The sequence below is a fragment of the Atractosteus spatula genome, chromosome 4, assembly GCF_055471065.1.
Source record: "Atractosteus spatula isolate fAtrSpa1 chromosome 4, fAtrSpa1.hap1, whole genome shotgun sequence".
Taxonomy (NCBI): Eukaryota; Metazoa; Chordata; class Actinopteri; order Semionotiformes; family Lepisosteidae; genus Atractosteus; species Atractosteus spatula.
Genome location: NC_142709.1, coordinates 53,498,876 through 53,512,499, shown reverse-complemented (window position 1 = coordinate 53,512,499; position 13,624 = coordinate 53,498,876). Strand labels below are relative to the sequence as shown.

Here is a 13,624-nt window from a genome sequence, read left to right as displayed (position 1 = left end):
CATGATGTAAAACAAATAACATGTTTACAGTACACACATTCTGCTGACTATAGGATCCACAGTAAATTAATGTTTTTACTTTTTGTGATCTAGGCTTATTTGTCAATTACAAAAATACGTATAAGATTAAATCAATATCTAGAACAAAAGATTACTTTAGAAAAAATATTAGTCAAAGAACGCTGTCAGTCTCTGGAAATTCAAAGAAACAGTATAACTGGTAATGGTTTACCTTTTTAGACTACAAGGTGCCTTGATACAAATATACAAAGTCAAATAAACAGTAAAACACAAAACAGAGGGCACAACTGGAAACTACTTGGGAGAGCATTTAAAACCAAATCAGGTGGCACTTGTTCATCCAAAGGATTGTGAAAGTATGGACAAGCTAAATAGCCATGTGGTTGAAACCGATACGCTGGTTTCTTTCAGGGAATGGCTGAATGACATCCTTTGATCAATTAACTACTAATTACCAAGTGGGCTAGATGAGCCAAAAGACTTCCTCTTGTTTGTCATCACATTCAAGGTCACAGGGGAGCTGGAGCCTATCCTGACAAGCAAATAGTGCAAGGCGGGATATACCCTTGCACTGTTTCTGCACTGTGACTGCACTGTGGACAGAAACAGACAAACCCGCATACACTCACACAAGGACCAACTTAACTGGAGGCCAAGTAACCTACCAGTACAGTATATCTTTGGACTGGAGAAAGAAATTGGACAACCCAGAGGAAAGCCACGTGAACACGAGGAGAACATACAAACTCCACACAGACAGCACACCAAGTCCAGAATTGAACACAGGGCCCCAGCTCTGCAAGGCAGCAATGCAACTACTGTGACACCATGCCTCCCCCTCATGATTTTACAGTATGTAAAGATCAAATAACATGTCTACAAGGTTTGTTTTCAATACTCATTTGTTGAATTTTAAAGCCTCTTTATATAGGTTGCCAGATAATATATGTATATATAATTCCATTATATGATGTTTCCCATTGTAGTAAGATATCATAGTGGAACTGCCACATGACAAAGTCAGAGTTTCTTCAACACATTTTCTCTGCTTGTATGAGTCCCATCCTTGGAGAATTTGAATGACTTTCTCTGTAGAGCAAAACTATGCAGAAATCACGCTCCCCAGCTTAAAACATAATAAACCATGTGATCAATACCAGTATAACGAAATACTGGTTGTGAACACCAAGCAGGCAATTTGCCACTTGTGACTCCACTTGTAGTTACATCAAAAGGCATTTTCTTATTATAATCTTGTCTTTATACATCACGGTTCTGGACACAGTGTAGTGGAGAAAAAATAACAGACAAGATTGATTTGTGTGTATAGTTTACTAATTAGGGTAAAATTAAAAAGTGTCTGTGCAATTTATTGTACATTAATCACAATATTTTTATCTTTGAGTTTTGACTTGCATCCTTAATTGTAAGTTAGCAAAGGACTCTAAAAACAACCCAAGAGCATTTAAAAATAAACACTGGGCACCTACCACACAAGTTGTAGGTAAAACTTGTCATTGTCGGTGCAGTACCTACTGCTGCACCTACCTTCCTGCCATTGAAAAAGTCCAGATTATTAACAGAACATTAGCTAAAGATACAAACATGTTCCGATTCAGCCATGAAGATCGGCTGGTTTCAATTGGCATGGCTGAAGGTGGCATTTTTGTTCTGTGAGAGAACGTGCCAGGAGAAAAAGACGATGGCTTCAACAATCAGCAGACTGGTTCGGATAAACCAGCTTTGATCCTGGAAGCATTTTTGTGCTGTTTTGTGCTGCTCAAGCCAAACTACAGGGTAACAGGAGTATATTAATATGTGGAGAAATCTTTTTTTAATGCAAGAAAATATTGGTGGCACCAACTCTCCAATGCTATCAGACAAGACCACTGACATCAACGTTGCACAGGATAATATCAATGTTCAGGGAAGTCATACTCAGAACTGTACTTCTGTTCATATTCTCTAAGATTATATTTGAATTTTAAAAATAAATGTAATTTACTTGTTTAAAACTATTAGACTTGAGTATGGCATTTTGTTTCTGTATTTCATGACCTAATACTACTATTAAAAATCGCTATCATGTTTAGTAATTCACAAAATGCATTGTACGCTTGACATGGCATTTTTTCATATTTTGAAAACATTTTCATGGCTTTCTAAATGAATGCTAAAAAAAGCTGGCAGGTTGCCTTTGCCAATGCAATGTTTCACGTACCTGTATATTTATTATATTCTTTCCATGGAATATACAGTAGCTGAAACCACATCTGGAAAAATTAGATCATTCCAGTCAAGTATAAGCACGATCAATCTTAGTCTGAAGCTTGGCATTACATTTACTCTGTTTACAAATTTGAAAACAAGGTGATTAGAAAGTACATTTGCCATGCTCGTCACACAATTTAGGACCTTAAGGGTGTTATTGACCAGGAGGTGGCCGTCATAACTCATGATACGTGTAGAGCTCAATAAATACTTGATAATCAAGTGTAAAATGTAATAGTGGCAGTGTTTAGCATTGCTGCTTCAAAGGGGCTATCTTAGGTGCTATCTGTGCGGGGTTTGTATGTTCTGCCTGTGTTTATGTGGGTTTCCTGGTTCTCTGGTTTCCTCCCTTTAAGACATACTAGTAGGTTAATTGGCTTCAGGGAAAACTGGCACTGGTGTGAGTGTGTGCGTGTCGGTTTCTGCGTGTGCCCTGTGACAGGTGCCCTATCCAGGTCGTATCCTGCCTTGTGCCCATTTCTTGCCAAAATAGGCTGCAGCTCCCTGCAATCCTGAATTGAATAAAGTGGTTAGAAAATGGTTGAACGAACGGATGAGTGTCATAAGGACACCCCTATGTGACAAAAATTGAACAGTTATTAACTTTGGCATTTTCTTTCCCTTGGTTCCTTTCACTATCATGTGCAATTTCACCTTTCTGTGCCTTAGTCAGCAGGAGGGAGAAATGGCACATTGATATGGTAAACACATTTTTCAATCACCCGTACACTTCTATAATAGAACAATTTAAACAAAAGTTGACAGACTGGAACATGTTAAGCGGTAAAATCGTTCCCTCTGAATTCTGAAAGACTTATTTAAAAATCTTTTTTCCTCCCTTCAAACATTGCATAATTCTCTACTGACAAACTTACTTTCCATTCTTATATATTTTGATAAAATGTAATATAGTAAAACAAGGCGTTGCATGGTTTATAAGCTGGTATACAGTTCCTCATTGATAACCTCAGTGCATACTGTTAAAACACACCCTAAGCTTCATTTTTCATCTTCTCTGCTTTATAAAAGCTGTTAGCCAGCTGATTTTGCCTGCTCAATAAAAACCTCAGATGCTTTATTCATACTGTATTTGTAAAAGACAGATATGCATCATCAAGGCAGAGCATAATTTACTCTAAGCTTGGCCTTTTTAAAACAAAAGTGACAATCTAAAAGTTACACACCTTACAATAGGTACCACTCATTGCGCCTAAAAACTAATAAAATATTTTCTTGCTTCTATATTAGCACTTAAAACTAAGATTTGCTAACAGTGTCCAACAAACATGTTTTCGATGACTTTTCCAAGTGTAAAAACACCTAAAATGTTTCTTTCTACTGCATTATACAGTAAGTGTGTTTTTTTACATATTACATGAAAGGAAAAAAAAACAGATACACTGTATTCCAAGCAGGACTGAACATGTTATAACCAGATGTCTGCTGTAGATAGCAACTTTGTCAAAGAATCTCTGCATAGCAATCATACTGCAACTATCAGCCTATTCACATCAGGACATCTTTTTTTTTTTAAATGACATTGGCTTCTACCTCAAAGTTTCAGTCTAAGAAGAATGATGGAATGTGACTAAAGTCACAATGTAGAAAAATACAGATACTGTAGGTTTTATTTTCATTTGATTGGTTTTGAAATTGGAAAAAGTAAATATTGTAGCGCTCTCGGGTTCACGTGGGTATGAGCCCTGAGGTTGGCACCCCACCGCTGGGCGCGTCACTTACCAGGGACCCAGCCCGCTGAGCTACAGGGAGATTTCCCTTCAGCTCAACGGCTGCGGTCCCTGCTATTCACAGGGAAGGGCGGTGACGTCACCGCACCGGTAAGCCGGCTCGCACAACCTGTAATGTCGGCCGTATGCGTTACAATATTCGTACATCCGTTTTCTAACCACTTGAGCCAATCCAGGATTGCAGGGGAGATGAAGCCTGTCTTTACAAGTAATGGGCACTAAGTTAGGTACACAGTGGATGGAACACCAGTTCATTGCAGGCCAAGGTACACATAGTGACAAAAAATGACAATTTTTTGAGAATTCAATTAACCTGAAAGCACTGTAAGTCTTTTTCGACTGTGGGAGGAAACTACAGTTACTGGGGAAAACCTACACGAACAAGCGGAGAACGTACAAATTCCATGTAGATAGCGCCGAAGGTCTGGAAAGGTACAGTACCCTGAGACACAGCGCTACGAGCCAGCAATCCTAATCACTGCTCCAACGTGCAGCCCGCTTGTGAAAATGAATAAAGTTAATTTCCTTTAAAGTGATTAGAGATTCATACGATGCTTTGTAAATCTAAAACAAAGATACCTCGTAGTACTGTATGCACATTATCTATAGAAAGCACGACTCGACAAAATATACACAATATGAAGTGTCTGAACAGAACGGGTTTCCGCTTTGTTACATTTTCTTACTGGACAAAACTGCATATCTCAGCACTGCAGTAACTTGTGACAAAACAAGATATTTAAATTAGCCCATATTAGGATTTTAAAGTTTTCCACGAAATGGCAATTTAAATAATTTAAGTTGCTATAACTTAAAAGTGGTCGAGAGGTGACAGATAAACCAGAACCCAACCTTTATATAACCTAAAAACGTAATCCTCTTTCAAACTGAAATACGTCGTAAATGAAAACGACTAAGGAAACGATCCGGAAACGTCTGTATTCGGCAGAGAACATATGACCCACATTGCCCCGACTCTTAGTTAACAGTATCCTGATCCACCCACTGTGATATTTAAAGGTTTCCGGCTGAACATATCAAGGGTATATCACTTTTGAACACCTGGAAATCAATACCAATGAAAATAGCCAACCGGATTTAAAATATTAATACTGACTAACGAAAACCACATTACTGCTCTGTGCGCCTAGCTAGTGATGTGACGGAACGTGATCTGGTTCTTCTGTAAAGGCAGCCAAAGAATTACTTCAAGTGGACCGATATTAGACTGATACACTGGGAAATTGCACCAACACTTCTCTTTAATCTGATACACTGTACTTGAGAAATCCGTGCACAAAGGAACATTTCCAACATCACCTACAGTATACTATACAACAGTGGTGGTAATAGTACATTAGTTATTAGCGGCTATAGGATATAGCCCTGATCCACCTGTTGTACCGCAGATAATACAAATACAGCACAACGTCGTCAGTCAAGACTTCCTAATTTTACGAGTTATTTTTTGTTTATTTGTGCTTTATTTATGAACTGCTCCATCGATTACAAGTTTGATCCGCACAAAGTTTTAAAATATAATTTTTAAAAATGAAAGGACATTTTTTATCAACATTTTCGCGTACAGTAAATAAAGTACAGCACACACATATACTGTATCAAAGCAGTCATTAAAGTTTGTCTTGCAGAATATATCCACCCATCAATTTTTTTTCATAGCTTTACCCAGTACAGGGTTTCAGGGGAGCAGCCTATCGAGGCAAGCAGCGGGCGCAAGGCGGGTGTACCCTGGACAAGACGACAGTCCATCACAGGGCAAACACAGACACCAGGGCCAATTTACCCAGAGCCCAATTAACCTAGCACTACAGTATGTCTCTGGATGGGGGAGGAAAACAGAGCACCGGGAGGAACCCCACGCGAACACGGGGAGGACATACAAACTCCACCCAGAGAGCGCCGCAGGTCTGCAATTGAACCCAGGGCCAAAGAGCTGCCAGGCAGCTACTGTATGCTCACCAGTGCGCCACTGTGCCTACCTTGCACAGTTTCTTGTCATGGCAAATATTTAATTATCCGAAAACGAATCAATTGCTAAAATTTGACATAGAGTAGTAAACCAAAGCTTTGTTAGGTACAGTACCACAATAATTTATAACATGCACTTTTTATCTAGCACAGGTGGGGAAGGGGAACATTAAGCATTCAGAGCGCCAAATGCCTAGACACCCAACACCCAGAAAAAAAAACGTATTTCTTTAGCTTTAAGCTTCGGTTAATAAAAAATGGAGAGTTTAATATATCTACTGTGTGTCACCCGCACCCCATGTGCTACAAGACTTGGGTACTCCTTGGAAATCCGGCTGTCAAGCGGGCAGCGCGTGTAGCCAGGCTTGTTGCGATCAAGCAGCAACATCACTGAAGAGGGTGAAGAGATGCAATCGCACTCCGTATCTCTGTGTTTGTGAAGAAAGACTTCAAATAAAAACCGAATACTTACTTCATTCGCCGTTATTCCTCGCAAGATCGCGCCCCACAAGGAAACCACTAGAAGGACAGTGTGAACCTGCTCAGATAGTGGTACATGAAAGCGGGCCATTTCAGCGTCACGCCGAGCATTCAACCTTTCTCGTGTCAGTCATCTCCTGCAACTTTTTCTGACCTCTGTAGCACCATGCAGAAAGGGAGTTCGAAACAGGTCAGTTGTAACTAGTACGTACTGTAGTAGAATTAGTGTTGCTATTATTATAGCCCTACTTTGCTGTACAGGAAAGTTGTTTTCTTGGAAAACACCTTTATTTTTCCTTCAGGTTTTAACATTCCCAGGTGAGCTTCAAAGTGCTCAGTCCATTGTCATCTCCAACAGCGGTTCATCTTTCAAAATCTAAAAAAATAACATTCACAGGGCGGTGAAGCTTGCCTTAACTGGTTGAAAATAAAAAAAAAATCTGCAAGGTTAAAGTAGTGTACAAAACTTGAGTCGCTTTTCATTATCCAATCAGAATTTATCTTTACCGTAAAATGACTAGAAGATCCTCATCTCGTTTGCTTACGAATTAGAGGCCACACCAAACTTGAAGTTGTACAATAATCTACAGAATAAAGTTCTTAAACATTTTTATTTAAATAAAATATTTGAAAATATAATAATAATTTGAAGAGACAGTTATAAGAAAATTAAGTATATTTTTCACAGAAAGAGAATGCCCTTGTTTTCTGGCTTGTACGGTAAAAGAAACTGCGTTCTTTGCGGTCATTTAAGAATCCTTCCAGCTTTAGTGGAAGTTATAGCCCGATTAGAGCTGATGCTATTTTAGAGTGTTGGAATTGGAAGAAAAGACAGATTCAATAAGGTAGGGTCATGTTCTTAATACAAATATTTGCAGAATTAAAACTCCTAAAACATCTATATAAATATATCACAAGGAATTAGCTGCTTGCTTAATTATTCTGTTTAACTGTTGCATTCACTAGATTCTGTAAAATAAAATGTGCTTAATTTTAAGTTTCTTTTATATTGCTAGTACAGTACTTGAGCTCGTTGCAGAAGAGGTGCGACAACACAGTGGACAGCAACTGGCTTTCAATGTGCGCGTTGTCTTTGGAGAGAGGTGTGTGCTCGCTCCTCGATTTCATTAATTGAGATCATTTCAGTAGTGTCAAAAATTGAAAGCCGATGTGCACTTTATAAATATAAAAACCAAAATACATGTATATACAGGTAGCTAAATGTATTTATGGTTCCCTAGAAATTATGAGAAATTTGGAGAAATTGGCCAATTTGAATGGTTTGCAGATGGTTGGGATTATTTCCTGACTGGGTTTCTAGAACAAGTGCAAAATGACAGAGACTTCATGTTATATTGTACAGAACACGCCTCTGCGCATAGCAGGGATCTTGGCCGCCCGCGCTGAGGAAGACTCAACCGGCAAGACACTTGTTGAGCGACGCCGGAGTCTCGGGTTCGCGCCCGTGAGGTGGAGAAACAAACTAGGTCGGTAGCGGAAAGGGCACAAGCCCTATAACCCGAATCCGTTACAATATATTACAAAATGCGGCCCTTGAAAGCGTTTTCTTGCTTTATAATGGGGTGTATTTGCTCTTCTAGCTGTGTTTTTCGCAATAATATCCTCTTCAATGTGTTTACACACCATGAGGCGATGATGAGCGATTAATTCGTGTGAACTACCTCGGTCACAATCGAACTTCAAACCGAGAGAACCGATACCGTAATAGGGAGAGAAAAGGCTATGTCTTCATGAAGACCGTTGATTCTGTTTTGCTGAAAATATTTTTAACTTTTTTTAATCATGTGCTCATATTGTCTTAGTGCAGTATGTTTGTTTTTATAAAATAAAAATACGATCTTGTCAGTTGATGCATATGGAATTCCGCATAGCACAGAAGGGTAAATAACACGCTCCTTCAAAACTATAGTCCTGGTAAATTATAATAATAAACACTGTCTTGAGCTTCCATCGGTACAGATTACGATTACAGTTTATAATACTTATAATTATACCGTTTGTGAATGCCATCATATTTTCTTAAACTTCAAAATCACAGTCTACCTTGTACCTAGGAACGTCTTCTGTGAATTGAAATTTTCTGTTATCACATTCCTCTGTTACTGTCCGAATTCGTGTATTTATACAATATTTTTCTAATGCCAGACTACCAGAAATGTTGATATGCAGTAAGGAAATTATTTGTGAAGACGTTTTATACAGTTAAATTAGTTTAAAGCACAATTCATTTGTTGTCATATGTATGCAGACTATCAAGCAATCAATAAGCAATACATATAAAGTTGGTGTATCCACCAATACATGTATCCAATAATTTAAAATCAGGCAGTACTGTGTTTCTTAGCAATCCTTTAATGAAACAGAGTGTAATTCCACATTACTGTCTACAGAAGCCGTGCTTTCACAGAGGACATTGAGACAACAGGATTCATGCAGCAGAGAAGAGAGACAACATTGAACTGGCACACAACGTGAACACATTTATGTGTCATTTGGAAACTTTACAGTGTGTGAATGGCGGTGCTAAAGTACTTTGCTGAATGGACTTCTGTTTTTCTTTGGTAAGTTGGCTTCATTTTACCATCTGAATTGTTAAAAACTTTCTGATGAGATTTCATTACTATTATCACATTATGGGTCAACCAAGTCAAGTTTGCCCTAATCCTTCCTTGTCACAGAAAGTGTGTGCATTATTAACAAATAAAATTATAATGTTTCCTTTCTTCCCAATCAGCTTTCTCTACATGGTGTTAATGGGAGCTTTTGTGCTATGTGTACCTGGATATAGCCCCTGAATATGAGTTTATATCATCTGGTTTTTCTTTTTATCTGTTGCAAACCTTTTGATTTGCGGCTGTGCTTTTTCTTCTTCTCATTTTTAGTAGTTGCAATGACTTTCATCAGTTTAATCAATGAATCACTGATCCATTCATCAGAACCAGTCTTGATGAGAGGAGAGTAACTAGGAGGCGTGTCCAGGTGTCCTGCTTCCTTCTTCTTGGAGTGAACAGTTTAAAAAAGCAACTTAATTAATTGATTTAATTAATTGTGCTTATGATTCAGTTCTAGAAAAATACCCATGGCTTCAGAATTCACCTGTTCTTCTATTTCTCCAAAATTTTAAGTATTATATTATTATTATTTCTAACAGTTGAAGACTTTTGCATCATGAAGGATCAAATTACATGTCTGTTTAGAGAGATTCACAGTATGCTTTAATTTCGAAAGAAGAACATAATAATTCTGTGCATTATGAATCTCTCAGTAAAATGTCAGAGTGCTTGTAAAAGTCAGGAAATAGAATAAAAAATGGTGTGCTTTTATCAATTTTTTAAAAATTATTTGTAAAATATAAAACAGGAAAAAAATCACAAAAAACATGCTCTGAGATTCATGTTAATTATATGAGAATATGTAAGATTAGTAATGTTTTTAAATTATTTTAACAGGTGGGCCTTGATCTTAATTATTGCAAGACAGAATGTGAATGGGGTGAGTATCTTGCTTGCTCTGTCATTTACTATACAGTTAGGTATGCCTGATGCACAACTTTCTAATTGAAGTGTCCAAATAATATGAACATTGATTGGAACAAACACATGATCGTTAGCATTTATTTAGTACTATGTAATTCTCCCAGGTACATTATAAGTGGCCCGAAAGGTCTTTTGATCACATGTGGAAATTAAAAGAAGAGACTCCACTTTGTTTGTCCTTTGACAAGCTTCTAGGCTAGGCAATTGTGTGACTTTTAACCAAAAATGAAGAGATTTCCTTGCAACAGCTTCCTTAGGATTAAAGGTTTCTCTAGTGTTTTCAGTAAAATGGGATATATTAATCCTGATTATTATTCAGAATACAATAAAATGATACAATAATAATAATACAATACATACAATACTCACTGTACTGATTGTATTGTATGTATTGTATTATAATTATTATTATTGTTGTATCATTCGTTACACTGTGGCTGTGTTGTCTGTGTAAACCTGCTGTTGCACTGCAGTTTCCCTCACGGGATCAATAAAGTATCTATCTATTCTCATTATATAATTGCTATCTGTAGCCAGTCTGAAATCAGTCTGTATTCCTTAAGTATTGTCTTTTCAGTTTTGTTGAATGCAGTCATTTCACAAAATTAGTCTGTTGCTCATCCTAAGCACCTAACTTAAATTGATTGCTTCAGAGAAGCAAGAGAGGAGAAGTAAGAAATTATGACTGTCTACGTCTTCTTAATAGAGGTGCTAATGAACAAACTATTATTCTGCATGTGCACAAAATCTTTTTAGAAGCATAGACAATGCATTCTAGGCTTTTCTACACTGGACAATGGGAATACCGAGGCTTATAGTATATTTGTAAAGTCTATTATAAATAGATTTATAATTAAAATGAATAATATTGTAATTACGTTAGTGGCGCAGTGGTTATCATTGCTGTCTAGTAACTAGGTTCAATTCCTGCTGTGCTATCTGTGCGGTGTTCATATGTTCTCCCTGTGCTTGTGTGAGTTTCCTCTGGGGGCTCCAGGTTCCTCCCACATTCCAAAGATATACTAGTAGTTAAATAGGCTTCTAGGAACATTGGCCCAGTGTGAATGCGAACATGTGTGTTTGTGTCTGCCTTGTGTCCCATCCAGTGTGTACCCTGCCTTGTGCCTTTTCCTAGAATAGGCTTTGGCTCCTCCACTACTCTGTATTGGGTAAAGTGTTTAGAAAATGGATGGCGGATATTATAAATGGAGTTTTTACTATCCTTGGGTACTTTTGATATTCCTCATGGCTTACTATGGTAAAGAACAGTGTAGACATAGAAAACTACAACAAAACTATTATAAAACTATACTAAATGCAGGAAAATCCTATTGAAGATTTACCTAGAGACTTCTATAAGGGGTAACATGATGCTCTGTGAAACATAATCATCAAGTAAGTGCTCCCATTCAATCACATAGTGAGATAACCATAATCTCTATACAGAGATGAAGATAGCAATTTTACACACTACAGAAACTCCAATAACTTGTAATTTATGGGGTGTAGATATGATGAGAACCCAATTTAGGAATCTAATAAAACATCAAATGCTCTGTTACTGTAATCAGCGTGGTTTACATCAGCACAGATAAGCACCTATCATTTTGAAATGAAAGAAGATTTTGTTCTTTGTTCCCTCACCCCAGTACTGCCCAGGCCCAGCCTTACTTAGCTTCTGAGAGCAGTCAGAAATCTTGACAAGATGACAAGATCAGTCTATGGGTGGGTAACACTGCTATCAGCAAATGCTAGGTGCATCTCTCAGGAATATTTTAGAATCAAATTCTTAATGGTAGTTCCTGGGATTTCCATGCGCTTGAAAAATCTCCTCCATAACAAGGGCTCAGTGCCACAGCCTACTGTATATCTCATATCTCATTCATATCTCTTACATTGCTCTCAGTAAGGGAATAGAACAGCATTTAGACAAGACAACTTAACAGGCAAGGTTAATCATGTTCTGCACTGTATATCCCCCCATATATTATAATATTGGACATCTCAGTTTCTAACACCAAAATAATTTTAAAATGTCATGTAAACCAGAACTGGACTTTTTTTACTCCATAACCCAGCAGCTGTATCAATGATAGTAGCATAATGGGACAGCATTCATTTTGTCATCAATTTTAACTACAGTATGTGTTGTGATAGTTTCTGGTGCCGAGTAACCCGGTGGCCAAAGTCTTTGGCATTAGATGAGAAACCAGCCCCCGAACAATTTCTTCCTAATGTTCCTAATGTAAAATTTCTGAAGACATTTTCCAGCACATGTCAGGTTCAAAAGCCTACTATTAAAACTTAACTACACCTGTGGAACCTGAGCTACACTTACATATTCTCAGGCTAATAGTTTGAATGATCGTCAGTTTTACACACCAGTAGAACTGGCCTTGTCACACTGTTATATCCTGAGAAGCATGGTAATCACTAACAGCCGAGGCTCATCACACAGGAAGTGAGCTAATCATCTTCCTCTTTGCCTTTCCTGAAATGTAGTTTCATCCTGGAAGCAGGACAGAAAAACTACAACTTTGGCAGGCAGAGTTATAGCTGCTACAGGCTTATCAAAACTCTTGGCCCAGAATATATTACCTCTATAACCCTGCCCACATTTTGTCAAGAGTATTACATAATGAGACTATGGCTTAATGAAAGACAAATGCATGTAAATTTGGAATGTAAGCTGACAACTACAGTACACTACCAGCATTGCTATGCATGAAGCATTTTTCAGAATATATAAAATCATTATTTTATAGTATCAGACACTAACATTTAAATATCTCCTCTCATATCTGATTTATTTAACATTAGTTACCTAAAGCAACCTAGTTTCCTAAAACAAAGTGAAACATTGAAAGATAGCAAGTAGTGACTTGGACAATCAAGTCTGCAGGATCTTTATTTTAGTGTCAATCCAATGCCAAACACATACTGCATGAGTGACACTGTACATACTGTATGACCATGTGAGTAGGGATTAAGGAAATACATTTTTCTGTTAATTTTACAGAAAATCTTCACTATTTAATGAAATAGTGTCTAAATTGTAACCAAATTAAAATTAACCAAATGAATAAATGGCAACATTAGTGAAAGTAGAACTGAACTTAGTGCTGAAGAAGAGGGATTTGGGTTAAAATCCCATGAGAAACACTCTTGTTTTACTACTGAGCACAATACTTCAATTGGATTGCTCCAGGTTTTGGGTACAAATGAGAATTTGTTCTCAATTTACTTCTCTGCATAAATAAAGTATCTAAATTAGTCATGCAGAAATAATCAAATTCTAATGTTGTGTGCAGTATTGAAGGGCTTATAAACTTCTATTTGTTTTTATGCCATAAACGTATAACAACGACCATTTAATGTTTCACCTTGCGAGTTGTGAATGCTAGAAATGCAGCAGGAGAATACACAGTTCTTCTGGTTAGTGTCCCACCAGAAAAGCAAATACAGTGAACCCTTGTTTCTCACTAGTTAAGAACCGCTCCCAGGTCTTTTTTATTTACACATTGTTTCTTTAATTATTAAGGATTTATTTTTAGAAAA

General features: G+C 37.4%; 2 protein-coding genes across 6 annotated transcripts in view; one reads left to right on the top strand and one right to left on the bottom strand.

Annotated features, from left to right (window-relative positions):
• The window catches only part of LOC148836564 (uncharacterized), a 68,261-nt gene extending 61,609 nt beyond the window's left edge, over positions 1-6,652 (bottom strand). Inside the window, exon 1 of the mRNA XM_088912740.1 lies at positions 6,502-6,652. Within this exon, the coding sequence (XP_088768866.1) occupies positions 6,502-6,600 (99 nt within the window). The 5' untranslated portion in view covers positions 6,601-6,652. The remainder of the gene's footprint in view (positions 1-6,501) is intronic.
• Positions 6,653-7,282: 630 nt separating this feature from the next.
• The window catches only part of LOC148836563 (uncharacterized), a 72,967-nt gene continuing 66,625 nt past the window's right edge, over positions 7,283-13,624 (top strand). For 2 of the 5 annotated variants that reach the window (XM_088912739.1, XM_088912734.1), the window contains exons 1-4: positions 7,283-7,354; positions 7,873-7,996; positions 8,921-9,091; positions 9,980-10,022. In XM_088912739.1, coding sequence (XP_088768865.1) covers positions 9,045-9,091; positions 9,980-10,022 — 90 coding nt within the window. In that variant the 5' untranslated portion in view covers positions 7,283-7,354; positions 7,873-7,996; positions 8,921-9,044. Of the gene's footprint in view, positions 7,355-7,546; positions 7,613-7,872; positions 7,997-8,340; positions 8,411-8,920; positions 9,092-9,979; positions 10,023-13,624 lie in introns of those variants that run through there. The other 3 variants (XM_088912735.1, XM_088912736.1, XM_088912738.1) reach the window with 3 other exon arrangements.